The 27905-nt window shown below is 45.9% G+C and overlaps 2 protein-coding genes across 6 annotated transcripts in view; one reads left to right on the forward strand and one right to left on the reverse strand.

Annotated features, from left to right (window-relative positions):
- Window positions 1-11188, reverse strand: part of LOC137384234 (S-modulin-like) — a 34545-nt gene extending 23357 nt beyond the window's left edge. For 2 of the 5 annotated variants that reach the window (XM_068057950.1, XM_068057949.1), the window contains exon 1: window positions 11081-11188. The gene's annotated coding sequence lies outside the window, so the exon portion shown is untranslated. Of the gene's footprint in view, window positions 1-5133; window positions 5292-5555; window positions 6147-11080 lie in introns of those variants that run through there. The other 3 variants (XM_068057948.1, XM_068057946.1, XM_068057947.1) reach the window with 3 other exon arrangements.
- pts (6-pyruvoyltetrahydropterin synthase) lies at window positions 5995-27358 on the forward strand. The gene is made up of 6 exons (XM_068057951.1): window positions 5995-6168; window positions 14727-14806; window positions 19293-19315; window positions 20231-20287; window positions 20544-20614; window positions 24199-27358. Exons 1-6 carry the CDS (start codon window positions 6086-6088, stop codon window positions 24320-24322), a joined length of 438 nt encoding a protein of 145 aa, XP_067914052.1. The 5' UTR covers window positions 5995-6085; the 3' UTR covers window positions 24323-27358.
- The last annotated feature ends 547 nt before the right edge of the window (window positions 27359-27905 follow it).

The raw sequence follows: 27905 nt of genomic DNA on the forward strand, positions 1-27905 counted from the left end.
CCTGCCAGGTTAATTCTCAATGCCGCCTGAAAAGAACTGCGTCAGAAAAGATCCCAGTGACCGTCTCCGTATACCCAGATGCTAGATCAAAAGGGACAACTGATATCCTTCCATATCTTCTCTTTTTACTTCCAGAATTAACAAGTATTTGGCCAGAGTATTCTTTTTTGTAACTGATCTCTGCAAAGAGAATTTCTGTATATTTTTCAGTGGGTGTGCAGGGAATTCAAAGAGGGAACTTTCATATTTCATTACGAACATACATACGAACATACGAATTAGGAGGAGAGCCCCTCGAGCCTGCTCTGCCATTCAATAAGTTCATGGCTGAACTAATTCCTCAACATTCCTGCCTACCCCTGATAACCTTTCACCCCCTTGCTTATCAAGAATCTATCTACCTCTGCCTTAAAAATATTCAAAGATTCTCCTTCCACTGCCTTTTGAGGAAGAGAGTTCAAAAGACTCACGACCCTCTGAGAGAAAAAATTCTCCTCATCTCGGTCTTAAATGGGTGACCCCTTATTTTTAAACAGTGACCCCTAGTACTAGATTCTCCCACATGGGGGAAACATCCTTTCCACATCCACCCTGTCAAGACAATCTGTTTGTTAATGCTTTGCTTCCTTACTGGTTAAGTCTTTGAAAATAAACTGATAATTTTGTTGTTTATTAAAGAAACCTCCCACCTCAGTCGTAACAACAGGTACAACTGGAGTAATCTTTGGCTCTCATGGGCACCAAAGTCCAGTTGGCCAAGAACTTCTCAGTCAGAGCAGAGAACTGAGTAGCCTGCCTCTAACTCTGCTGAAGCCAAGTGGTAGTACCATATAGAAGTGCACAAAGGAATACACATGGGTGTCTTTGACATGTAATATTGTTAAATTTATATTCTTTAAAGCACATTATTATTATTTTGCGCCACTTTCCCATCTTACCCATTCTAGGTTGATGGCTGGCAAGTTTTTTTGTAAGTTGTTTGATGACGAATGGGAAGACATGAAATGATAGCGATCAGTGAGGGGATATGAAAGGGATACTTGGTTGTTTGCAGGACTGCTTTGTGTTAGTGCCATGAGTGATGGTGGGGAGCACAAAAACTGGCTGTTGCATGTGGGCTGTTAGTTGGGTGCACTGGTGGAACCTAAGAGAACCTCACAATAATCAGGCCATCCCAGGCAGCAATGTGAGCAACTGGTGGTGCATTTCCCTCTTCACCTTCCTCCCACTCATCCTCCTCCGCTTCGTCTTCTTCGGCTTCCTCCTCCTCGGAATCCTGAGAAGAGGCTCTGCGTTCTGTTCTTTGCTCCTTCAGCAGGTCCAAACCTCACTGCTGAGCAATGTAGTGCAGAGTGCAGCACAGTACGAGCATTCTGGAGAACCTGGCAGGTGTGTACTGGACGGCAGCTCCAGCTCTGTCCAGGTACCTGAAGCACATCCTCAGCGTGCAGATAGTTGGTTTGATGGCACATTCGTTGGTGATCTGGCGTGATGTGGCATTTGATTGTAGTGCTCTTGGGTCTCATTCCTCAGGTTTTTGAGATGTATTAAGTGGATATTCCTCGACTCCGAGCAGCCAGCCAGTAACTCTGCCTGCGTGGTGTGAAGACATCAGGGAGGTTGGACTGCCACAGGTCGAAAGCAGCATGGCAGCTTCCTGGGAATCATCTGCAACGTTGATATAGTTGCTAGTCCTGACAGACAACGATCAAGTCACCTGTCTTATGCATTTGTGGGCTGCTGATATCAAAATCCTGCAATGTCTCCAGCAGAGCAGTGGAAGCAAAAAAGTTGAGGGTGGCGGTGACTTTGACAGCATGGTCACCAGGTCCTGTTTCAGTAGGCTGTAAATGTCTGGCACCGCCTGATATATCTCCTAAGGCAGGGGTGTTCAGACATGTCAAGGAAGCTTATCCTCTGCCTGGAGACGCTGGCCGGAATTTTACCACTTAAAAATGGGAGGTTTACGAGGCGTCTGAGACGTAAAATGGTGGTCGACGACGTTGGGTCTGGTTCCCGATGTCATGACGCACGACCACCATTTGACGATGGTTGGACGGCGGGCGAGATCAAGGCGCCACTCGCAGTCCGCTTACAATCAATTAAAGGGCAATTGAGGTATTTAAAACAGCAGTTAACAACGGTGGCTGTCAGATTTTATGGCCATAAAACGAGTCGAGGGGCATCTCGAGAACCCGGCAAGTTTAAAAGAGAGGCAGGCAGTGAATCGGTGAGGGAATTGGAGGTACTGTTATGTTAGCTCGTTGTTCAATGTTATTTCTTTGTGTGACTTTAACGTTTGTGTGACTTTACAGTTTGTGGTACTTTCAGATTGTTCATCAGAGTTCATCTGAGTGTTTACTAACACCTGATCAGGGCCCCAGCAGTATTTATTTCTTGGTTGAGAGGGAGCGGTTGTGTGTGCCTGTCCTCACAGCAGGCTGATAAGACCTGAAGTAATACCATCTGTGGGACACAGCAGCAAGGGGAATTGTTCACTCTGGAGGCAGCTCATCTAATGAGGAGGACTATGCCCCAAGGAGGGACAGGAGGACAACTGGCCAGGGGAACACGCAACCTGTTGGCCCAATGTGGCCTCGTAATGGAGGAGGTGGAGAAGGTGGCACAGTGACCTGGGTGCAGCCACCTGTCAGGAGACGAGCCTACCCAACAGGCAGGGTCTACCACCCACGTTTGAGCTTCCTGCAACTGTCAGGACGCCAGTGCCGAAGAAGACTGCGCCTGTCACGGATGACTGTCACATCTCTGTGTGAGATGCTGGCAGCGGAGGTTGCTCCAAACTGCGTGGGTGGCCATCCAATGCCGGTCGCACTGAAGGTAACAGTAGCACTGAATTTCTATGCATCAGGCTAGTTCCGGGCTTCATCGGCAGACATGTGCGGAATCTCCCAAGCATCAGCGCTTCACTGCATAAAGGTTGTTACTGAAGCCATTTTGAGGCATGCCAACATTTTATAAACTTCAAGATGGACACTGCCAGTCAGGCCGAGTGAGCCAGAGGCTTCAGCACCATTGCTGGGTTCCCAATGGTGCAGGGCGTAATAGACTGTACGCATGTGGCCATTAGAGCACCTGCAGGTCAATCGGGGGCCTTCATTAATCGCAAGGGGTTCCACTCAATAAATATTCAGCTCGTCTGTGACCTTCAGAAGGGAATCTTGCAGGTGTGTGCACGTTACCCTGGGAGCAGCCACAGTGCTTTCATTCTCTGGAACTCCCAGGCGCCAGCATAATTCAGCCCTCCTGCACACCTGCAAGGATGGATACTTGGCGACAGGGGTTATCCGCTGAAGACATGGCTGATGACACCGGTGAGGAACCCAAGGAATGATGCAGAGGAACGTTACAATGAGAGCCAGGCAGCCACCAGAATGACACTAGTCTTCTCAAAATGAGATTTAGGCATCTCGATCGCTCAGGTGGAGCCCTGCAGTACTCGCCATCAAGGGTCTCCAGAATTATTGTCATGTGCTGAGCCTTACATAACCTGGCGATGGAGAGGGGAGATTCCCTGGAAGATGATGAAGGTCAGTGCGAGGCTTCCTCAGACGAGGATGGTGATACGGATGAGGAAGAGGGGCTGTAGCCACCTAAACAGCGGGGAGATGGAGCTGAAGGTCAGGCAGAGTTGAGTGCAAGAGAGACCCGGGAGACTCTAATACTCAGGTGCTTCCCCTGCATCGAGCCCCATCAATCATAAACCGACATGGCAGTCTGTGAGGAGTCAATGGCAGGAGCTGGAAGGACAGAGGCACCCACCCTCGGGGGAAATCTGAGCTGAACTGGGACATCGTTCCACCAAAGACCACCCAGTCCAAATGTGTCACATCTCAAATAACCCTTCTCATGTAGTGCAACCATATCGCCTACAACATCAGTAATGACGTTTGACATGTAAAAATACCAAGTGAAAAGTTTAATTACTTATCGTGCATTGATACATGAGATAAAAATTTACAAATTGCACCAGTGACCCCCGATTGCTGTTATTGTGATTTTTAAAAAATGTTTGCGAGTGCTTACACGTGTGGACGACCCCTCGCTGCCAGCCACACCAGAGACAGGTGGCTGATCAGGCTGCCGCGTTGCTCTGGATGACTTTGGAGGACGTCCTCTGCCTGCCCGAGGCCGTGCGGGCCGCAGCATGTCAAGGTGACTCTGCGGAGTCTCAGGAAACACCCTCTGACACCCTGGGAGTTTGTGGTGCTGATGTCACTGGCTGAGGGGACAAGGAGCTGCAGGATGCATCAGGAGTGCCCTGAGAGGGCCTCCCATCTGAAATCTGCTGCCCCTGTGCCCTCCTGAGGCTCGATTGGTCCTCAGTGCTAGCCTCAGAGGGATGAGCAGCCTCAAACTGTTTCCTGCGCGTCAGATTCCGTTCTCTGATGCTCTGGTCCAAGGAGGCCACTCTCGCTGTGAGGTTATGCATTGCATCCAGGATCGGCCCCTCCACTACAGCCATCAATCTGTCAATGGAGGAAGCCAGACGGACATATGACAGAGAATGTGCGGCACTCAGGCCCTGGGTGGACATCTCCAGTGTCTGAGTCATAGCACACAAATTTCTGGTAACTCCGCCAGATCTCCACACACTGCATGCTGCACTTGAAGCAGCTCCCGCCGAATGGATATCATCAGAGGCTCGTCATCAGCTTGTGGCTCTGCACTAGCTTGGCCTCACACAGTCCTCCGATTGTCAGAGGCATGCCGGTACTGCCTCTGACAGCTGGCTCGGCAATTGTGTGGTGCTGACACCAGGTTGTGACCATGATTCCGAGGAGACCCACATCCCAACCGAGGTCAATGTCTCTGAGCTGGTGCTTGGTGCAGGACAAGGATGTGACGCTGCACCCTCTGAGGTCCCCTCCTCATCCTCAGAGGTGGACGGATGAGCCCCGGACATGCTTCCTGGCCGCTGCTGTGCAGGGGAAAACAGAATGATCAGTGGTGATCAACACTCCTGGCTGGATGACATGTTATATACTGCATTGTGGGTGCATCTGTGTGATTTCACGTTTGAGAGCACCCTTCAGTGCCTGAGACAATCGCCGCACTACACGCCCCACCACCCCTCCTCCCACACCCCCTCCCCGCCGCCCCTCAAACACATACTGGGGAACTCACTCTCCTGGCCAGATGCCCTGGCCTCGCCATCAGCTATACAGCGTCCTCCATCCTCCCCTGCTAGCATCCAGTCTGCTCAGATATGTCAGGTTGGCCACGTTGCCACTGTTCCAGTGCCTCTCTCGGACATTATGTGCCCGCTTCTCCTGTGTATACACAAAGGACTTAGTTAAGACATATCACTTGGAAGATCATGCACTCACGCCCAGGACTGAGTGCTGCATCTCAAACCAATGCCAGTGAACTGCCCGGATGGAACACATCTGGACCACTGAGTGTCACAGATGTGACCATTATGCAGCAAAAGGCATGGCTGCAGCCAATCACTGACCATTGATGACTTCCACCTTGCAGCTCATTGCCCCTCCCATGTCACATAAAAGATGAGATGAATGCAGAATGCCCCTTACCCTGGCAGAGCGCATATGGTCATTGACCCACTGGCAGCACTGGAGCCATGTCCTCCTAACAACCCTGCGGCTGCTGACCTCCTCCGCTACCTCCAGCCGTGCCTTCTTTGTAACATGGGAAGGCCTCCTTCTTCCGTCGGATGGGAAGCGGACCTCCCGCCTGGAGGAGGACCTGTAATGGGGGGGGGGGGGCATGTGGCTACTTCTCCCTTCAATTCCTGCAATGTGTTCCCAGTGGGGTTCTGATTTTTCTAAAGTGTTGGCCTGGTGAGCACTTACAGTTCTCCTCCAGTCCTTGTAACTTCAGACCCTTGTTTTTCCTCCGCATATGTTCAATGTCTCCTATCAACGTCCTCAGATCAGCCTTTTTGTGTCACTGAAATTGCTTAAAATGACTTTCAGTCGACTTTCCTGGCTCTCTCCCAATCCCGCCGGCATTCAGCCGCACGCCCTTTTCATTCGGAAGTGCGTGTGTTCAGCCTGCTGTGAACTCGGGATGCACTTGCCGAGAGCTGACCAGAGCTGCACGAATGGAGGTGAAAGAGCTGAAAGCGAAGAGGACGGTGCACGTTACCCGAGTGGAGAGTTTCAGCGCCGCTCACCACCTGCACAGGTAACAGAACATCGCCTGCAGACTGGCTCATAATATCTGCAGGCGTCAGGATCCAGGGTGGTATCAGAGAGAGGAGGAAAATGGGAGAATAATATCGAAAAGGGGGTTATAAATTAATCGCTGTAAAGAGGTGTGCCCCGGATTCTCTATTCCGATATAAATTGAGTGGATTTATAGGATTTGTAGTTTCCTTTTGTTGCTGTCTCCACTATGTGGCGGAACAGGAAGGGTTAGGGAAGGACTACAAATCCCAGAATTTGTGGTTGTCCGAGCCGAGCGGAGATTGTGTTGGTGCTTTGCTGCCTTTAGTTTTGCTTTAGGCAACTGGTGGGATCGTCCTTGTAAATGTAACCCTGTCTGTTACTGCTGCTCGACATCAGTCAAAGCAAACGGCAGTGCCCTGGCTGGGTCAGATTCTGTCAGCACTGCACCCAGGCCTGCAGCTACAGAGCAAGTCCACTCCACTGTAGCTTTTTCCAGAAAGTAAACATTATTTGCTTCTTATAGCAGGGCAGTGAGATTGCTGTGTTGCATGGAAGCAGTGATAGTAAATGTTTTGGAATAGCTGATAATCTATTTTTTCAAACATTTGCTCCGCTTTCCCAAAATGAATCCACAGATGCATGCAGGGTTCCAGTTCAATTTACCCCGGTGGGACATTCACATTTTATTTTCCAGCAGGGGCAGTGGACAACGATTGGGAAAGGGGACATTGAGTGAAAACTGACCCAGGAGGGTTCAGTGCTCTCTCATCTAATCTGTATACTGCTACACTCAGCCCGACATGGGACAGCATCTTCTTTACCACCAAGTCACATTCTGACACACCGGGCTGGATTTTAAGGAGCCCTCGATGTCGGGATCCGTGGCTGGGGGGGGCCTGAAGATGGCCCCGGATGAGGCCCACCACGGACCTCGACGCCGGCACGGTCTGGCCCGATCCGGGAGCGGGGAGGCATCTTGGCAGCCTCCCCGCTGCTGAGCAATGGGACCACAATTTTAATAGTCAACTCAATTAAAATAATTAATTTAAATATAAGGGCGATGCAGTGGTTAGCACCGCAGACTCACAGCTCCAGCGACCCGGGTTCAATTCTGGATACTGCCTGTGTGGAGTTTGCAAGTTCCCCCTGTGACCGCGTGGGTTTTCTCCGGGTGCTCTGGTTTCCTCCCACAGCCAAAGACTTGCAGGTTGATAGGTAAATTGGCCATTATAAATTGTCACTAGTATAGGTAGGTGGTAGGGGAATATAGGGAAGGTGGGGATGTGGTAGGAATATGGGATTAGTGTAGGATTAGTATAAATGGGTGGTTGATGGTCGGCACAGACTCGGTGGGCCGAAGGGCCTGTTTCAGTGCTGTATCTCTAAATAAATAAATACTCTTGCCTCCTCTTGATGTCCTGCTGTGATCTTTGGCCTTGTGGCTGGCACACCCGCGCCTTCGGATCCCTGTCCAGCAAAACGAGCCACAACGCTGGTGGGGAGGGGGAAGGAGGTACGTTTCTCAGTGCGGGGGGAGGACGACGGGGTGAAATTAACATGATGGGTGTAGGGGATGGTGGGAAGGTTGTAGTTTAAAGTTTGTACAGTTTAGGGGGGGAAGGTCAGGTGGTAAAGATAAGTTTTTTTTTGGGAGGGTAGGGCAAATAATTAATTTATTGGTGGGATGGGAGAGGGGCAAGATAAATGTATTCGCTTAATTTTATGTCATGTATCTTTAAGTATTTTTTTAAAAGCCTGTAGGGCTGACAGCCTTTTGAAAAGGGCATCAGTGCCTGCGCACAGGCAGCTGACGCCATTGCTGGGGATGGACAGCCCGCCCCCCTCCATGTGATCGGGGGAGGGGGTGGCCACCCGGCTATTTAAATGAGCCTCCGCGCTTGAGATCGCAGCGGCTCTTTTGCGTGCGGCAGTCCGCCATTTTTGAAGCGGCATCGTCTACCTTTAAACCTAAATATCTCAAAGAACAGCTTGTTGGAGAATTTATAATGGGGAATAGAGAAATGGCAGAGAAGCTAAATGATTACGTTGTGTCTGTCTTCACTGAGGAAGATACAAGAAATCTCCCAGAATTAGAGATGCAAGGGACTAAGGAGAATGAGGAATTGAAGGAAATTAGTATCAGTAAGAAGGTTGTATTTGAGAAATTAATGGGGCTGAAGGTTGATAAGTCCCCAGGACCTGATATTCTACATCCCAGAATGTTGAAAGAGGTAGCTATAGATAGTGGATGCATTGGTGATCATCTTCCAAAATTCTATAGATTCTGGAATGGTTCCTGCAGATTGGAAGGTTGCAAATGTCACCCCACTATTTAAGAATGGAGGGAGAGAGAAAACAGGGAATTACAGACCTGTTAGCCTCACACCAGTCATTGGGAAAATACTAGAATCTATTCTAAAGGATGTGATAAATGGACACTTGGATAATAATTATCTGGGCATAGTCAACACGGATTTATGAATGGGAAATCATGTTTGATGAACCTATTAGAGTTTTTTGAGGATGTTACTAACAGAATTGATAAAGGGGAGTCAGTGGATGTGGTATACATGGATTTTTAGAAGGCTTTTGATAAAGTCCCCCACAAAATTAAAGCACATGGGATAGGAGGTAATATACTGGCATGGATTAAGGATCGGTTGACAGGCAGAAGGCAGAGAGTAGGAATAAACGGGTCATTTTTGGGTTGGCAGGCTGTGACTGGTGGGGTACTGCAGGGCCTTGGGGCCCCAACAGTTCACAACATATATCAATGATTTGGATGTGGGGATCAAATATAGTATTTCCAAGTTCGCAGATAACACAAAACTAAGTGAGAATGTGTGTTGTGGGGAAGATGCAAAGTGGCTTCAAGGGGATTTGGACAGACTTGGGGTTTAAGCAGTTGGCTTGCTTTAAGAGGCCTGCTGGCCAATCTCTGCCTGCTTCCTGGGGCCAATGTTAAGAAAGAGAAACACAACCTATGGGCCCGGAGCTTCTGAACAAAAGCCTGTGGCACAACCCCCTAGGCCCAGATACTGGAAACTTTAAAAATACAGGAGGTCAATGCAGTTACAAATAGTCTGATGGAAAAATATCCAAAGCAGATTTGTCAACCTGTGAAAGACTAGGTGTATATTTGATCTTCTTTTCCTTACTTCTGAGGAGATAATTTGAGATTGAACAAGTCACTGGAATTTACTTTGATTGTTGATCTGTGTGCTCATTTGCTGCCTGTGAAATAAAGCAGCAAATGTATTTTCATTAAGAGTTTAGCCCCTTGGGTTTTTATTTTTCTTTAGGGCGGCGCAGTGGCTAGCACCACAGCCTCACAGCTCCAGCGACCCGGGTTCGATTCTGGGTACTGCCTGTGTGGAGTTTGCAAGTTCTCCCTGTGACCGCGTGGGTTTCCGCCGGGTGCTCCGGTTTCCTCCCACAGCCAAAGACTTGCAGGTTGATCGGTTAATTGGCCATTGTAAATTGCCCCTAGTGTAGGTAGGTGGTAGGAGAATTGTGGGGATGTGGTAGGGAATATGGGATTAATGTAGGATTAGTATAAAATGGGTGGTTGATGGTCGGCACAGACTCGATGGGCCGAAGGGCCTGTTTCAGTGCTGTATCTCTAAATTAAATAAAATAAATAAACAGACAATGATAGGGTTCTTGTCGGTTTTACAAAAAGTCAGTTGTTTATTGTTCAGTATGCCTTACCTTAAAATTTTCGCAACCTCATTCACTCACACATTTGCTCGCACGCACGCATACACACAAGAAACAGATAGAGAAGGGGAAGGAGTACATTCGTTTTTGTGGGGAAGAAGGGTTATGATAAACCTGTTGAATTCTCTTGAGATTTAAGTTCTAGATAGTTGCAGGCCTGAGATGATTGTAGATTTTTCTCTTGATTGAACGTTCTGTTTTAGATGGTGGGTCACTTCCAGCTCTCTCTGCTGTATAATGTAGATGTAGGATTTTTTTCAGCAGGGCATGTGCTTTCTGGCTTGCTGGAATACCAGCTGTTACAAGTAATTTCACCTTCTGGGTCTCTCATTCTCTCGCTCTCTCTCGCTCTCGTTGTCTTTATTTTAAGACCGCATTTGTTGACAACGCGAACAGTAGGTGGCGCTGTTTTGGCACATGCGCAAATACAGCATGTGCCACGAAAACGTCACAGATTGCGACTGTAGCAGCTGCCAGGACTAAAGATGGCGCTGCTCAAAGAATCACACAGAGGCAACCTAATGAACACGTGGCAGTATACAAAGGCCGGAGTGAGAAAGCAGCGCGGGGGCCGGGGAGAGCAGCGTTGAGGGTGTCGGGGGGGGGAAAAGAGAGGGGGGGGGAGAAAGAGAAGAGGGAGAGGGGGGGGAGAAAAGAGAAGAGGGAGAGGGGGGGGAGAAAAGAGAAGAGGGAGGGAGGGGGGGAGAAAAGAGAAGAGGGAGGGAGGGGGGGAGAAAAGAGAAGAGGGAGGGGGGGAGAAAAGAGAGGAGGGGGGGAAAGAGAGGGGGGGAAAGAGAGGGGGGGAAAGAGAGGGGGAGAAAAGAGAGGGGGGAGGGGGGGAGAAAAGAGAGGGGGGAGGGGGGGAGAAAAGAGAGGGGGGAGGGGGGGAGAAAAGAGAGGGGGGAGGGGGGGAGAAAAGAGAGGGGGGAGGGGGGAGAAAAGAGAGGGGGGAGGGGGAGAAAAGAGAGGGGGGAGGGGGGGAGAAAAGAGGGGGGGGAGAAAAGAGAGGAGGGAGGGGGGGAGAAAAGAGAGGAGGGAGGGGGGGAGAAAAGAGAGGAGGGAGGGGGGGAAAGGGAGGAGGGAGGGAGAGGGAGGGGGGAGGGGGGGAAGAGAGGGAGGGGTGGGGGAGAGTGGGGGGGGAGCAGCGGAGCGGAAGAGGAATGCTTTTTTCTGTGCATGCGCCAGAAACACAACAGCAAAAGACTTACCGGCCAGTCCCTGGACCTGGCGACACCGAGGTCTTCGCACACTCGCTCCCTGCAGCTCTCTACGGCCTCTGCTTCCGGCCCTCTCCATTCAGCCGTTCCCTCCAGCTGCGGATGCCCAATCCAGTTGCTTCTCCCCTACTTCTCCACAGTACTTCAGGCATTGCAACTGTCTGGTCCCTGCATTTTGCATGCTCCCTCTCCCCACCCCTCCCTGCTCTCCCCACCCCTCCCCATCTACCCCCCTACCTCCACCCCTCCCTCTACCCCCCTACCTCCACCCCTCCACCACAATTGAATATCTGAAGTGCAGTTGCAAAGTCGGGGAAATAGCATGCAAAACAAAAGCTCAACAATTCTGGGGTTAATTATTGAGAAGTTTTATTCAGTTCATTAAGCATCCGAGGCACTGCTGTGCATGGATACATGAGTGTTGTGTCCAGCATTCCCATTGGACAGACAGGCCGAGTCTCTGCTATGCACAACTAAAGAGATTGTTCCTGGAGAGCCTTGTGGTGAATAAACGCTTGGCTCTCTATTCCACTACTGTATTGTCCATGTGAAGAAGGCAAAGTCACAAGAGTCTGAGCTCAGTCTATTCTTGTTGAATGTTCCCCAAACGCTTCCCAATGTGCATTCCCAATTCATCCATAAATGCAATGTTCCTTTCCACATCGTGACCAGCTCCGCAGCATGATCCAGTTGCCTTCGTTGCTTGAATGCTGACCTTAAGTCTCAAGGATTGTTTTCTCGACGGCATGTTTTACATGAAAAGAAATAAAGCAAATCAGAGTCAGAGCTTGCCTCCCTCCATCCACTGAAATTGCTGCTGTGCACAACTTTTTAAGTTCTGCAGTGAAGGCACCAATTGATAACGTCGCCAATGAAGCACTTATTACCCACCTCAGATGCAGGAATCAGCACATCCTTGCGTCCTCTCCTGCACTGCCTCCTTTGCTTGAATGCCGTCCTTAAGTGTCAAGGATTGTTTTCTCAAGGGCACGTTTTACATGAAAGGAAATAAGGAAAGAACATCAGTGTCAGAGCTTCCCTCCCTCCAATGAAATTACTGTTGAGCATGCTTTGTGTTCTGCGGTAAAGGCATGTACTGATAACACCGCCAATGAATCACTTAGTACCCACCTCAGCTGTAGGAGTCAGGATGATGTAACTGCCCCTATCTCGTGATGGTTCCATGCTGTTCTCAGGGAAAACATGAATGATGTGAGGATGCTGGAAAAGAAGCACATTTCTTTTGGGCTATGAACATAAAGCTGGCCATTTAGCCCAGCAGTTCCCTACTAGTGGTTATGTTACTCGTGTGTCTTCCCATCCATTCCCATTTAATCCTGCCTACTACTATCACCAGTTGTGTTCACAGCAAGAGCATTCACATTTCTGCTACCACTGGACATGGCATGCTTGTTTCTTTTAGTGCTCAGTCTCTTCTTGCTGAATGTTCCCCAAGTGCTTGACCCCTTTGGACGCCCTCCCTGCTTGACAGGCAGCAGCTGGCAATTGCGGAGTCTCACAAGGCTCTGCATGGTTGTTTCAAAGGCGGATGGGGAAACAGGTGGCTGTGTGCCCATGTGCACTGCTCTGATGGGTGTAGGAGTAGGTAACTGTGTGTCCATGTGCACTGCCCTGATGGGTGCAGGAACAGGTGACTGTGTAACTGAGCAGCAAGGAGAGGGTACCGCAGGTAGGGGAAGTGGAGCTTTGAACAGGCAGGCATATGTATGGTCCATCAGATCATTAGGCCAGGGGGTGAGACGCTCAGGATCCAGGGTTTGTGACACGTGACTGATGTCCAGTGCGTGGCCACCTCCATCCGAAGGTGCTTCCGGGCAATTGTTGGGCATAGTAAATGGCTCCATCTCATCAGCCAGTCCTTGCTGCCAGCGGAGAGTCTGTTGCCGCAGCCAGTCCAGTCTCCTCATGGGAAACATGAGATGAGATAAGAAATACAGAATGCACTCCATTAAAACGTTACAAAAATGAAAGTGACCGTTAAGACGGTAGGTTGCAGCACATGTACTGCCTGCACACAGCAACTCACAACAGGGACTGGAGAACATGCGGCGGCCCAGCCAATGGAAATGTTTTCAGAGCAGCTTACAACAGGGACTGGAGAACATGCGGTGGCCCAGACAATGGAAATGTTTTCAGAGCAGCTTACAACAGGGACTGGAGAACATGCGGTGGCCCAGACAATGGAAATGTTTTCAGAGCAGCTTACAACAGGGACTGGAGAACATGCGGTGGCCCAGACAATGGAAATGTTTTCAAAGCAACTTACAAAGGCAGAGCAACTTACCTTGGAACAATCTCCTGTGTCAAATAAAAATGAAGCAAGTCTCCAAAACGAATAAATAATTCAGATAAAATGCGAGAAAATGCCCGACGAAACCTCTCCTTCTTCCACTTTCAAAAAGTCGCGCTGAAGCTTTGACGCATGTGCAGAGGCCAACCTGGCGCGTTGCCCGAGGAAGACGACGTAACGCGATGACGTCATCTGCGCATGCGCAAAACGGTACTGGCAAGCCGGACCGCAGCGCATGCGCAGTGATCAGGAGACCGTGTGCGCATGTGCGTTCCGCGTCATCTGCGCCTGCGCAAAGCGGTCCTGGCAAGCCGGACTGCAGCGCATGCGCAGTGGGCATGGACCTGAGACTGTCTGCGCATGTGCGCACCGCAGCGCATCCTGATGACGTCGGCGATGACGTAGCGTTGTCATGAATTACTTTGTTATTTTAAAGTAAAACTGGGTCACCTCTCACCTCCTGCTAGGAGACACTCTGGTTTCTTTCCCATGATGGTCATACATTAACCAGGTTACTTCACACCTCCTTTATTTTAGAAGAAGACATTCAATTCTGGAATGTTTTTAGAATAAGTGTGAGATGGGTTTCATTAACACCTTTTGGCTTTGAAAATTTGTTCTTTTGTCTTTATCAGACTCTTTCAGTACACAGAAGGATAATCCCCTTTTTCTTCAGCAGCTGATTTGGATCATTGTCCACCTTTTAAAATAAAGGTTTATTTTTAAAGGCAAAGTCCATTTTTTAATAACTCTCCAGATTTAGTCCATGAATGTAGTATTATTGCCCTTCCGATGTGCGTGACAACCTATAATTGAATGGGATAGTGAGACAAAGGTCTAACATTTTTCATATCCAAACAGTAAAATGGACGAGCTTCGAGCCTTATTAAACAAATGCATTTTAATTTTGTTTTAGTTCTCATTCCTCATACTGTTTAATAACTACGAAGCAACCCACATAAAGAAAAGAAGGTGCATTTCTCATTATATCAGAACATCCCAAAGCATTTCACAGCCAATGATGTCGTAGTCATCATAGGGAAATGTGATTATAAAGCTCTGAAACCTTGTTGTCTTGTCAAATATTTTACATGTTTCTCAATCTCCTTGTGATATCCATGTCAAGCTGATGCAATACTAAATACTGATATCCAACTTCAAACACAAGAAGGGGCAAACTGCAGGGAAATGTGCACAAACTTAAAATAAGAAGATGCATTATAATCTGTGAAGGCTACATCTTGTTACAGAAAATCAATAAGTGCACCTTGACATTTAGAATGCTCACTTTAAAATTGTGATTATCATTTGGAACTTGTTTTCTAGTAACTGCTTGAGTGCTGAAGAAAACAAGAGAATATTTGGAAAATGCAACAACCCTAATGGCCATGGTCATAACTACAAAGGTCAGTAATGGACAGGTTGGCATCAGTATGTAACCAAAAGGTGCGCAATACAGAGTTGGCTCAACCCACCTATGGTAGTAAAACCATTGTCTAGTGAACTCCTTACAGTCAAATTCCTTACTGTGTCCTAGAGAGTAGAGCTTCTCCAAATCAAATAGCTCCAAGGCCAGATAAAATCAGTTTCTGTGGTTTAGTATAACTTTGGTTGCTTTTGAACTACAGCACATCATGATGGGCAGTTCCTTGCCGTGGCATTAACCGCAAATGGATTTGGGCTCTGATTTTTGTGTGTCACTGCTGATGATCTGTTCATGGCTATTTCCTAATGCCTTACATTCAGAAGGTGTTGAGTTCATGACAGTATTTCCCCAGAAGGTGGCGAAGGGGGGGTGGGGGGGGTGTCGGGCATGAAGGGAAAAACAGCTGTTGAACCAGAGATTTAAATGTGACTGTTGGCCCTATAGTTTTAAAAGAGCCCCTTAATTTGGTCTTTGGATACAGGGATTTTTGTTCCCCATTCTCCTCCACTGGAATAAAAGCAAAAAGAGGAAACTGTACTGAATCCCATTAATGGTGAAACCCCACAGCTTGAAACACCCATAACTGAAGGCCCAGAGGCAGATGGTGCAGAAAGGCTGCCATGGACCTGTGTGAGATGAAGGGTAGGCTGATCTTGTGCAGGCCCCTTTAAGCCATATTGTGAATAATTACTCAACGCTTTCTCAGTTTTCATCAAGCTGGGTATCAGGAATGTCCTGTTCCTGGTGCAATGATTTGTTCTTTTGTTATTGTGGATAAAGGTAGATTTCTTCAAAAGGGCTTCTGCTGTACTAACTGTGTTTTAATATAACACATTGCATCTCTTTACACAGGACAACAGCATGTGTCAAGAGTACCAGAAGTATTTTGGGCTGGAGAGTTGAATGCTGCTTTTTTTTTAATGGGAGCAAGCATGTCAAGTCAAACTTTTCATCTCTAGTCTGACTTATTTTGTGGATTATAAAAGAACAATGAATTTTTATTTATACAACTGCATTTATATAGCACCTTTTAGCATAGCAAAACGTCCCATGATGCTTCACAGGAGCGAAATCTGACAAAACTTTACACTGAGACTAAGAAGGAGACATCAGGACAGGTGGCCAAAAGCTTGGTCAAAGTGTTAGGTTTTAAGAAGCATTTTAAAGAAGGTAGAAGAATTGGAAAGGCTTCCAGAGTTTAGGGTCTCGATGGCTCAAGGCACAGCCACCAAAGATAGGGTGAAGGAAATGGAAGGTGCACAAGGCTGAACTACCACCTTGCACATTCCCCGGATATCTCAAAGCACTTCATAGCAATTAATTAACTTTGAAGTACATTCTTTGTAAGCAAACATGGTTACAAATTTGCACATATCAAGTACCACAAATAACAGAGATGAATGACTAGTTAATTTACATTGGTATTGCTGCTTGCAGGAAGAATGTTGTCCAGTATACTAGTTTGCTCTAGTTTGAAAAATGCTATCATATCGTTTATGTCCATCTGAACAGGCAGATTTAACATCTCATTTAATGTCTCAACCAAAAGGTGACATCTCAAAATACAGTGTCACCGTATCTAGATTACTTGCTGCAGTTCTGGAGTGGATCTTGAATCTGCAACCGTCTGATTCAGACAAGAGTACCTCCACTGAACTCAGTTGGCATTTGGCATTTAAGTTTCCATATGCAGTTCTAATGCTCCTCTATGTTTCCGAGAGTTACAGTACAGAACTTGTTTTTTTTAATGTATGCAAAGATAACCCAATGAGCATAGTGCTTCCATCTCAGTGTTGCGACATTTGATCTGAAAATGTGAGGGAGAACTATGGACATTCTGTGAGGTCAGCTCATTGCATTCTGCTGCTGAGACAGTTTGTGCCCAATCAACTGGATGCCACCAGCCACTCACCTTACCAAGCCGCAAGAAGTCATTGAACCTTTTCCTACACTGGAATCACATCCTTCTCATGGGTCCATGGCTGCTGATCTCTGTAGCCACCTCCGGCCAAGCCCTCTTGGTCTCACTGGGCAGATCTCTGCTTCCTGAAGCAAGGAGGTACATCTTTCTCCTCTGTGAGACTGCATCAGTGAGCGCCTCCAGGGAGGCATCAGAAAAACGGGGTGCCACCCAAGGACACATGCCCATGCCAACACTAGCCATCCGATTTCCCAGCTGCTCCATCCATGAAGGCATGCCTTTTAAATTAGCCCTCTGGCCCCACCTCCAGGCCACTCCTGGTGCCTCTAATTGGGTGCTGGACTTGCCCCCAGGTCAATTTGGTCCTTTGCATAAGAAAATTGTGGTGCATCAGCGATGGTGATGTGGCACGGGGTTGGGATCCAGAAATATTGCAGGTGCCGGGTTCCCAACCCCGCAAAAAAAATTCCGCCCAAGGAAGGAGAAATGTTTCAGCTAAGGATCCTATTGTCAGAGCTGAGAAAAGTTTTGTAGGAATGACCAAAATAGAAAGGAGAACAGATAAAGATTGTAAGTCAAAAGCTCTGAAAAGAAGAAGCAGCTAATGGTCTTAACAGTCTTCACACAGCTATTTTTGATAGTCGAGAAAATCTAATGAAGAGTCTCTACCCAAAACAGTAACTTCTTTGGTCAGATACAGACAGGTCTGGAGTGGATTTCCAGCATTTTCTGTTTCACTTCAGATTTCCAGCATTTGTTTTCCTGTGCCCCCTCCCCCAGCCCCATTCATAGAAAGTAAACTAAAAGCTGAGGCTGCACTTACACTGGTGCTGCAGCATCAGTGTGAAGTGGTTTTAAAACTGCGATTACAGCCTAATCACAGTCAGAATCTAATACCAAGGCCCAACATGACCTACGAACGAAGTGAAGTGAGACTCTCGAGAGTTAGGCTCACCCTGCTTCAGAGACAGATCAAATCTCCACATGCAACCTCAGTCCAAGTTTAATATTAGTTGAAAGCAGCTTCAGCTTCACAATAATGCTGAACTGTTGGAGCGTGATTATTAGCCTTCTAATGGATCTATTGTCCAACTAGAGCTATCGGCTCATTCATAAAAATATAAGAAAGCATGGAATGAACTTTTCGTTCCTCATGACTGCTCTTTCTGCAGGCCAATCCCCTGCCATGGACTCTACCTTACCTATTCAATCTCCTGACAGATAGTCCTTCATAAATATTTTCTGAGCCCCAATGGTAACAATCAAAACACTCGGGTATCTATCCAGACCACATCTCCATTGTTCATTCCTGGCCATCTGTTCTGCATGGGACGGCCCCTTCTATCTTAATTATTTTTATTCATTCTCGGGATGTGGGAAGGCCAGCATTTATTGCCCATCCCTAATTGTCTTTGAGAGGGTAATGGTGGGTCTTCTTCTTCAATCACTGCAGTCTGCCTATATGCATTCCAAAGCTGTTCTATCCCAGATTTCAATGTGGTAATATCAGTAATAAGCTATGTGCTGATTTGAAATGGATTCAAGATTTAACTCCACTTCAAGATAGACACAGAGCAAACATTAAGCACTTATTCAGAAATTGAGGAGAGGACACACAGGCTCCTATCATACACCTGCCAATGATTGCTACAAACAGTTCTAGCAGAGGCTTCAGAGCAGGTCAGCTTACCAACCCCTCCCCAAAGGAATAGAGTGTGTTTATCGCCAATGGGAAGTGGAACCCAACAACAAGAAAATTTGCCCTTATTGTTTACTTCTCCTAATGTTGATGTTTTGCCACACTCTGAGCCCTGGCACCCTAGCCCTTGAACTCTGTTCAATGTGTCCTTCTGGAGGCCCTGGTACATATCTATGTGACCTACAAAGACTAAAAACTTGGACATCCTTGCCCTCACTCTGTACAGAATGATGATTTTGTGCTTTTTAATAGTGCATATTCTAGTGGACAATCGTAATAGCTAGTATGTTCTCTTTATTTTCTGTCTCTGATTTAGAGGCAGGGTTGAATACTGGGGTGTGAAGATGGATGATTATTTTGTAGTGCTACTTAACGTTTAGAGTCCAGGAAGTATCTATGTGGACCTGTCCCTCAGTAGGGTTGAGTAGACTGGATTGAGTAGACTGGATAAGATCTGAGGGAGGAGAATGCTGGATAGGATTGCGACCAATTTTCTTCCTGTACTTTCTGCTGAGATCATGAATTTGACCTGCAAGAACTTTGGTGGAGAACACACAGGCCACCTGTTTTGGGGAATCACATCAGTACATGATTGGGTTCTAGCAGTGGGCCATGTGGAACTTAATATTACCCCAGTTTATTGGTTACACCTCTATTGTAAGGCTCCCTCTCCAATGAAACAGTTGTGCCTGCTCATAGGTAAAAAGAAAAATTAGAAAACCTGAAAATACAACGTTCTCCACAAAATAGACTTTGCCTCTTTGATTAATACGAATGTTTTTTAACTTTCCAGCAGTAACAGTTTTGTGTGCAATATTTCTAACCTGGTGTATTTGTGTTTTTCAGTGGAGGTTACAGTGCGCGGGGAGGTGAGTAAGGATTTGGATTCTTGTTGACAACTGTCACTGTGGCACAAGGACCATTTCAATCTGCTTGAGTCACAACCTGTCGAGTAACTTCTACTAAGTACATTTGCAGGGGTTCAGAGGAAAGCAACAAGATTGGGGACGACCTGACTTTTTTTATTTGCAGCACAGTAATACACCGGTGATTGAATCGGTTACATCAAAGTCTTTGCTCTCCTGGCTTTCAGTTAGGACAACAATCAGTCTTTGGAGCCAGTTTTCAGCTAATCAAAAGCCATATTTTTTAAGCTGCGCCCAGCTACAGCATGAGCACTGGAAACTTGTCACTGGAGTGGAAGAAGAAAGAGACTCGGGAAAAGGTTTAAACATGTGTTTCTTTTAAAAGGAAATAATGTATAGAAAAGATAATTATGTTTGAATAGATAGGAAAAGGTAGCATTTAAATTGAAGTAGAATAGCGAGAAAATGAGAAAGGAGAATGAGGAAAGAGATGATGGGGTGAGAAAAATGTAACTGCTTAAACTGAATTATTTAAATCTGTGGTTAAGAATCACTCCAGGAATAAAGCTGTTCTGATGTTTTTGTAGATTTATTATTGTAACATCATTTATTTTAATGTCAGTGAGTGAACTGAAAACTTTTATAAATAGCACACCGAGGGAGACAGTTAGTTCATGGTAACTGCAGGCAGTGCGAGGGTTAAGTTTGATGGCACTAAATTAATTTAAGTGCAGTCTTCCCCTTTCAAAACATCTCATTTGTGAATTAGTAATGTAAAGACAAATAGCTGTATAGTTGCAAGGACTATCGAATCAAAGGATGCCATAGTAGAATAAAAATGATGCCTTTCTGCAGCTTGTTGATGCTGAGTGGTGAATTCACCTTGAGCTCTGTTCCACCATTTCATGTGTATTTCAGGTCAATCCACTCACTGGGATGGTGATCAACATCACAGAACTGAAGGAGCACATGCAGGTGACGATTAAATTGGAGAATAATTCTAGTTGCTATACCTAGTGGGCAATTCACTATGCCACATTACCATTTGGCTTGGGGGGTTGCTGCGGTAGTGGGGGAAATTGTAAATGACCCCAAAGGTTATCAGATGCCCCTGATACACCTCTGAGTATCTGATCCGTTACCCTTTAGGAAATCAAAGAACAGACTATTCTTTTTACCTGCCATTCCAATAGATATTGACCTCAGGTCTCTGTCTAATGTTTCTTAACAGAAAGCCATCATTGAACCACTTGACCACAAGAATCTGGACAAAGATGTTCCATACTTTGCTAATCTTGTTAGGTAGGTATATCGTGTAGGAAATTTGATAAGCTTTTTAAGTTTATATGCATATATGAAAAGCTGCAAGGTAATGAGCGATTATGGGGCTTGTAAATGTGGGGGTGTTAGTGCCAGTGATTCAACCTTTTTTCTGATTCTGGTACTCGATGTCTGCATCAAAGACTGTAGTTATTCTGCAGTTTTACACTTTCACACTAGTATCTGCAGTGTGAAGTGCAATTGGCAGACCCAAGTTATACTGAGTTCCTTGACAAAGGAACTTTGCATATATGTATTTGGGTTCATTTACAGACCTCTGCTCTGTAGGCAGCTAATTTTTAATGTTAAGGGTGTGGGGTGCACTATCTCAACATTAAAACCATTGAGAAGTAAATTTCTGAAGTGCCTAGGAGGTTCAGTGAGCACTTCTAAACTGCATTCTACACTAGACTGGAGTTATACCACACATAAACCTGAGCCAGTGTGAAATAGTCCCATAGTGGTGGTCTCACATGACTTGATTTCAGTGTGCTTGGGAGTCAGCTTGGGATTTCACTCCTGAGTTAGATTGCCACATTCATTTTGATGCACTTCTGAGTCTGTTCCAAATTCATGTAAAAATTGCACCAAAATATTCCCAGGACTGGTTCAGCATGGGATAGGTGCAAAGTCAAGCTTATCTACCTTGTCTCTGCAGTTTCTGTCGACCTAAGTGACATTGAAGTGTCTCTTATTGACACTGATTTTTCTTTTCCACTAATGTTTGTTATTTTAATGAGTAATTAAATGCATAATGCCTAGAAGCTTACCAAAATTTTTGACTCCATGTCGGGGTGAACCCTGTAATATGTTGCTTTTAGACCCTCAGATGCAAAAATTTAAAGTGCATAATGTAACACACACACAGCGGCGAGGCCTTGGTGCTGCCCCCCCCCCCCCCCCACCTTCCCCCCACCACCACCCCCCACCCCTAGCCGTTCAGTGGTGGGGCCTTCATTTCAATATTAAAATTAAGCTAAAAAGATGTAAATCAACTCACCTTGCCCTGCCGGCCATTCGGAGTTCCAAGGCGTGACATTGATGGGGAGGGGGGAGGAATGAGATTATCGATGGGGGGGAAGCAGGAAAAACACTTTTTATGGGCTGCGGGGATGATGGGAAGGGGTTGAAGGGCAAATGTTACGAGGTTGGGGGAGAAAGGTCTGGACGGGAATGAAGTTTATTTTCGTCATATAGGCCCAAAATATAACATTGGGAGGAAGGGGGTGGGGGGGAATTGGGAAAGGGCCACCAGCTTTTATTTATTCTGTTCAATAAAATGCACAAGAATAAAACTTTACAAATTCCAAGCTATTCTAAGGGCTTGAAGCCCTTTAAAAATGGCGCCAGCCGCGCCGGACTCCATTGCCGGAAACGGAGTGGCCGCCCCCTCTATGTCATCAGGGGCAGCCGCTCCGCCCCTCCATTTAAATGAGCCCCTACGCGAAATGTCGCGGGGACTCAGCAACGGCGGTTGCACAAAGCTGCAGTTTGTGGTGGGCTCATAAATTTCAGCCCCCAGTGTTCAAACTTCATAGAAAAACAATTCTGTTTTAGTCACATATGAACAATCCATAACCTTGGGTTGGATTTGACTGGAAATCCTTGATTTAAAGGGATATTGTAAAAGCTAACCCTGCCACCTTGTTTTTTGAAGCCACTGGTAAAACCATTGGATGCCGTTTTTATTCTTCTTCTTCTTTGGCCTCCTTGTCTCGGGAGACAATGGGTAAGTGCCTGGAGGTGGTCAGTGGTTTGTGGAGCAGCGCCTGGAGTGGCTATAAAGGCCAATTCTAGAGTGACAGACTCTTCCACCGGCGCTGCAGATAAAATTGGTTGTCGGGGCTGTTACACAGTTGGCTCTCTCCTTGCACTTCTTTTTTCCTGCTAACTGCGAAGTCTCTTTGACTCGCCACTCTTTAGCCCCGCCTTTATGTCTGTCCGCCAGCTCTGACGATCACTGGCAACTGACTCCCACAACTTGTGATCAATGTCACAGGACATCATGTCGTGTTTGCAGACGTCTTTAAAGCGGAGACATGGACGGCCGGTGGGTCTCATACCAGTGATGAGCTCGCTGTGCGATGTGTCCTTGGGGATCCTGCCATCTTCCATGCAGCTCACATGGCCAAGCCATCTCAGGCGCCGCTGGCTCAGTTGGGTGTATATGCTGGGGATGTTGACCGCCTCGAGGACTTCTGCGTTGGAGATACCGTCCTGCCACCTGATGCCAAGGACTGCGACACTGACCACTCCCTGGTGTGCAGCAAAGTTAGACTCAAACCAAAGAAGCTACATCACTCCAAGCAGAAGGGCCGCCCGCGCATCAACACTAACAGAATTTCTTATCCACAGCTGTTACATAAGTTTGTAAATGCTGTTTTTATTAAGGTGGCCATAACATGAGGCCAGAACTGATGGAGGGACAGTTATGAGTGTGAAATGCCAAACTGCATGTTTTTAGAAATGCCAGTTCATCCTTTGGCATGCAGACTTATATTTACACCACATTTATCGGTTTTGTGTTTGAAATCATAACATCCTTTGCTTCAGACAGTCTGAAGTTTTATGTTGATGGTATAGGCAGAGGAGAGATGGTATCCTCGGCTTTAAAAAAATTCTCCACATTCCATGGGGGAGTCAAAGTAGGCTTTAGGTCTTCCCTGTGCTTTGCTTTCTCCTGGGTCTTGAGTTGTGAGCAGAAGCCATGTTCATTTTGGATATGACAAGAGCCTGTTTATCAAAGGAAGACGACTTACGTTTATACAGCACCTTTTCTGACCACAGGATGCCCCAAAGCACTTTATAGTCAAATAAGTACTTTTGAAGTGTAGCCATTGGTGTAATGTAGGAAACACAATAGCCAGTTTGCACACCACAAGCTCCTACAAACAGCACATTGTTAATGACCAAATCATCTGTTTTAGCGACTTTGAATGAGGTATAAATATTGGCTGGGACAACTCCTCTACTTTTCTCCAAAATAGCACCAAAAATCTTTTACATTCACTTGAGAGGGCAGACTGGGCCTGAGTTTAATATCTTATCTGAAATGCAGCACCCCAGCAGTACTGCCCTGGCATGCCAGCCTTGATTATTATGCTCAAGTCCTATAGTGGGACTTGAACAGACAACCTGAATGACTTAGAGTGGGGGTGTGCTACCAATTGAGTCACAGGACTCATTGCCAATTTGCACAGTATCCTAGTTTTTCTTTTTGTCCTTCTTTCTTGGGAAAACGTGTTTTCACATTGTATATGGGTATAGTATAGATCTGGCAGCTTTAAATTCTCAGCAATAAATGTTCAAAACTAATTTTATTTTACTTTAACTGCAACGCAATGCAGTGTTAAGATGCTTTTACACTACAAGTTCAGTGTAGGTGCGAGATGGCTCTGACTTTGCACCAACCCTAAATTGGTATTAACGCAAGTATTCAGGCCCAAACTGAAACCCTTTATAGCAATGCTACAGTGGTGGTGTAAATATGCCCTGAAAAATGAGCTGCTCAGCAGAATGAGTTGGTGAGCAACTAGTAAAACTGACCCTCTTATCTTTTTGCTTAGTACTACTGAAAATGTAGCTGTCTACATCTGGGACAACCTACAAAAACGTCTCCCGCCAAATCTACTATATGAAGTGAAGGTGCATGAAACGGATAAGAACATTGTTGTTTACCGTGGAGAATAGAAAATTCCCTTCAAGTTCTTGCAGTGTTGTGGTCGTCTCACACTGGCTTCAAGTTGACCCAGAATTTCAACTGACCTCAGCAAATTCCCATGGAATGTAACCTAGATGAAATGTCACCCCTTGTATTGTGTTAAATTCTGTTGATCTGGCAAATAGGTTCCCAAGGTAGTTACAGTCGAGGAAGGCCATTCAGCCCATCTTAGTTCAGCATCCAGAAAGATCCAAAAGCCCTTCCACTTTGGCATCCAATTGTTACTTAGAAGATTCCAGAGTTTTTGCATCCACGACTCTTCCAAGAAGTCCATTCCATTTGTTCACTTTATGTGTGAAGAATTTTCCTGATCTCAATCTATGTTTATCTTTTGTTAATTTGAATACATGTCCTCTTGTCCTACTCTCACTAGGTAACTTAACGCAACATCACCATGTGTGGCCATTATCTATTCCACTCGGCCAATAACCTCGCAATGTTAAATCAAACAAAGTAATTTGTTGCTTGGCGCTCTGAAATCTTTGCATTGCTTAAAGAAAGGATGGGAAATGCTCGGAAATGGAATTTCTGGGATTGGTGAAGCCAATATTTTGAATATTATTGCACATTGAGGTTTACTTACCAGAACTGTAAATTGGACAAATTTCGGACAAAGGTATCTGTAAATATTGAAAGCAGTGTCACAGTAGTAGCCACAAACCCCACTGGAACAACGTGTCTGAGACTGCAGATTGAATTAAAACCAATGCGGAGAAATCCAGGAGTTCACTGTCACAGGGAAGGACAAAGGCACCAAATCCAAACAAAAGAAAATGGGCTTACAAAGTCTTAATGGTTTGTAAAAAGTAAAGCTTTGTGGGTGATGCAGTTTAAATGTCTTCTTTTAAAATGTTGCTTAAAAGTGTTCCTTTTTGCTGCTTTGTATCCACAGTAATTTTGTGACTTTTACAAAACCTTTTTGGATTTGTTTTGTGATATTCGGCCATTTTGCTGTAGAAGATTTGGGTATGATTTATATCAATCTATTTTAACTTAAAGTAAGTTCACAAAGGTTCAATTAGATATTAGGCAGGAGAAGCAAACTCCTGATCCTAAAGAGTGGGAGGTCATAGAAACATAGAAAATAAGAGCAGGAGTGGACCATTCAGCCCTTCGGACCTGCTCCGCCATTCAAAAAAATCATGGCTGATAATCTAATTCAGTACCCTGTTCCCACTTTCTCACCATATCCCTTGATCCCTTTGGTATTAAGAAATATATCTATCTCCTTCTTGAATATATTTAATGACTTGGCCTTCACTGCCTTCTGCGGTAGTGAATTCTACAGGTTCACTACCCTCTGAGTGAAGCCATTTCTCCTCATCTTGGTTCTAAATGACATAACCCGTATCCTGAGACTGTGACCCCTGGTTCTGGACTCCCAAGCCATCGGGAACATCCTCCCTGCATCTAGCCTGTCTAGTTCTTTTAGAATTTTATAGGTTTCTATGAGATCCCTTCTCATTCTTCTAAACTCCAGTGAATATAGGCCTAGTCGACCCAATCTCTCCTCATACGTCAATCCTGCCATTCTAGGAATCAGCCGAGTAAATCATCTTTGCACTCCCTCCATGGCAAGAACATCCTTCCTCAGATAAGGAGACAAAAACTGCACAAAATACTTCAGATGTAGTCTCACCAAGGCCCTGTATAACTGCAGTAAGACATCCTTGCTCCTGTACTCAAATCCTCTTACAATGAAGGCCAACATACCATTCGCCTTCCTAACTGCTTGCTGCACCTGAATGCTTGCTTTCAGCGACTGGTGTACAAGGACAACCAGGTTTCATTGCACCTCCCCCTTTCCCAATCTATCACCATTCAGATAATCTACCTTTCTGTTTTTACAACCAAAGTGGATAACCTCACATTTATCCACGTTATACTGCATCTGCCATGCATTTGTCCACTCACCCAACTTGTCCAAATCACATTGGAACCTCTTTGCATCCTCCTCACAGCTCACATTCCCCACCCCCCACCCCAGCTTTGTGTCGTCTGCAAAGTTGAAAATGTTGCAGTTAGTTCCCTCACCCAAGTCATTAATATATATTGTGAATAGCTGGGGCCCAAGCACTGCTCCCTGCGATACCCCACCTAGTCACTGCCTGCCACCCGGAAAAGGACATGTTTATTCCTACTCTCTGTTCCCTGTCTTGTCAACCAATTCTCAATCCATGCCAGTATAATCCCCAATCCCATGTGCTTTAATTTTTCACACTAACCTCTTATGTGGGACCTTATCAAAAGCCTTCTGAAAATTCAAATACACCACATCCACTGGTTCTCCCTTATCTATTCTACTAGCTACAGCCTCAAAAAACTGCAGCAGATTTGTTAAGCATGATTTCCCTTTTGTAAACCCATGCTGATTTTGTCCAGTCAGTGACATTGAACCTGACAGAATGGAAATTTATAACATATGAACCTTCTCATAAACTGTTAAAAATTTAAATTGCAGGTACAATAATAAATTCCAGCAAACTGATTATTGGCATCATGGTCCGAAATTTGCCAGAACATGGCTTCTCACAGTGTGGTCTGTTAGTTAAACTTTATCCTGCACCCTTCAGCTCAAAAATGTCTGTCCTGTAAATTGCTGGAAGTGCGAACTGATAACAGAAGGGCGAGGACAGCAGGGCGGCATCTGGTACCTTAGTGAATGATGGGAATAATTATGTTTGTCCTTAACCAATGAGATTAAAGAATTGAGAAATAAATAGAGGAAGGACTGAGGAGGAGGGTGTATTAAAGTGGGTGAATTCAATGTCAAATCAAGTACAGAAAGAGAAATAAAGAGAGGGAAATGAAACATTTGATTGAGAGAGAAGAAATAGAAAGGAAAAGTAAGAAAAAAATTAAAATTTGACACTTTTGAATTCTCCAACAATAATTCACTACCTGAAGGAATGAGACGCTATAATTGTAATTGTTCACTTTCAGAGCCAGTGAAGTTGATTGGCAGTCATTAACAATTATCAAGTCATTAAAATGGTACTTATTAATTACTGGACTTAACTTTCTGTGGCAAGCTTAATGGGCAATTAACATGCAAATATAGCAACTTCATGAAACTCATGGGGAGATTGTGTGTGCTGATATTTTTACAAAGCTAATGGCGAAGCAACGTACATCATCCAGTAATGTTGATGATTCACAATTCAAACATTATAAACTAAATAATATAATTTTAAAGGACATGCAGCAACAGAGAGACCTGGGGGTATATTTGGAGGTTTATCTTCGAAGGTGGCAGGAAAAGTTGAGAATTAATTGGCAATTAATGCCCAATTAAGGGCCTCATCAATTAGCCGTGCGGCAGGCAGCCCTGTCGCTGCACGACACGAGAAACCGTGTGAGCTGCTTTCCGGCTTTGGGGCGGGGGTGGGGGGTTATGGGGTGGTGGATGGGAACAGGAGGGGGTTAAAAGGCACTTAGTGCCTGAACAAGGGACCTGGCATCGGGAAGGAGGGGCCCACTGACTGTCACACTCCTGTCTTTGCTACCGACCCTCCTACACCACCCCCACCTCTGGAGACCCCTCCCACCCTG

This window comes from Heterodontus francisci, chromosome 26 (genome assembly GCF_036365525.1).
Source record: "Heterodontus francisci isolate sHetFra1 chromosome 26, sHetFra1.hap1, whole genome shotgun sequence".
Classification (NCBI taxonomy): Eukaryota; Metazoa; Chordata; class Chondrichthyes; order Heterodontiformes; family Heterodontidae; genus Heterodontus; species Heterodontus francisci.

Coding starts and splice junctions, on each gene's coding strand:
- pts (XM_068057951.1), top strand. CDS start 6,086: ATGGAGGTGAAAGAGCTGAAAGCGAAGAGGACGGTGCACGTTACCCGA. Junction 6,169..14,726: donor GCCGCTCACCACCTGCACAG/GTAACAGAACAT, acceptor CTTGTTTTCTAG/TAACTGCTTGAGTGCTGAAG. Junction 19,316..20,230: donor AGGTTACAGTGCGCGGGGAG/GTGAGTAAGGAT, acceptor TGTGTATTTCAG/GTCAATCCACTCACTGGGAT.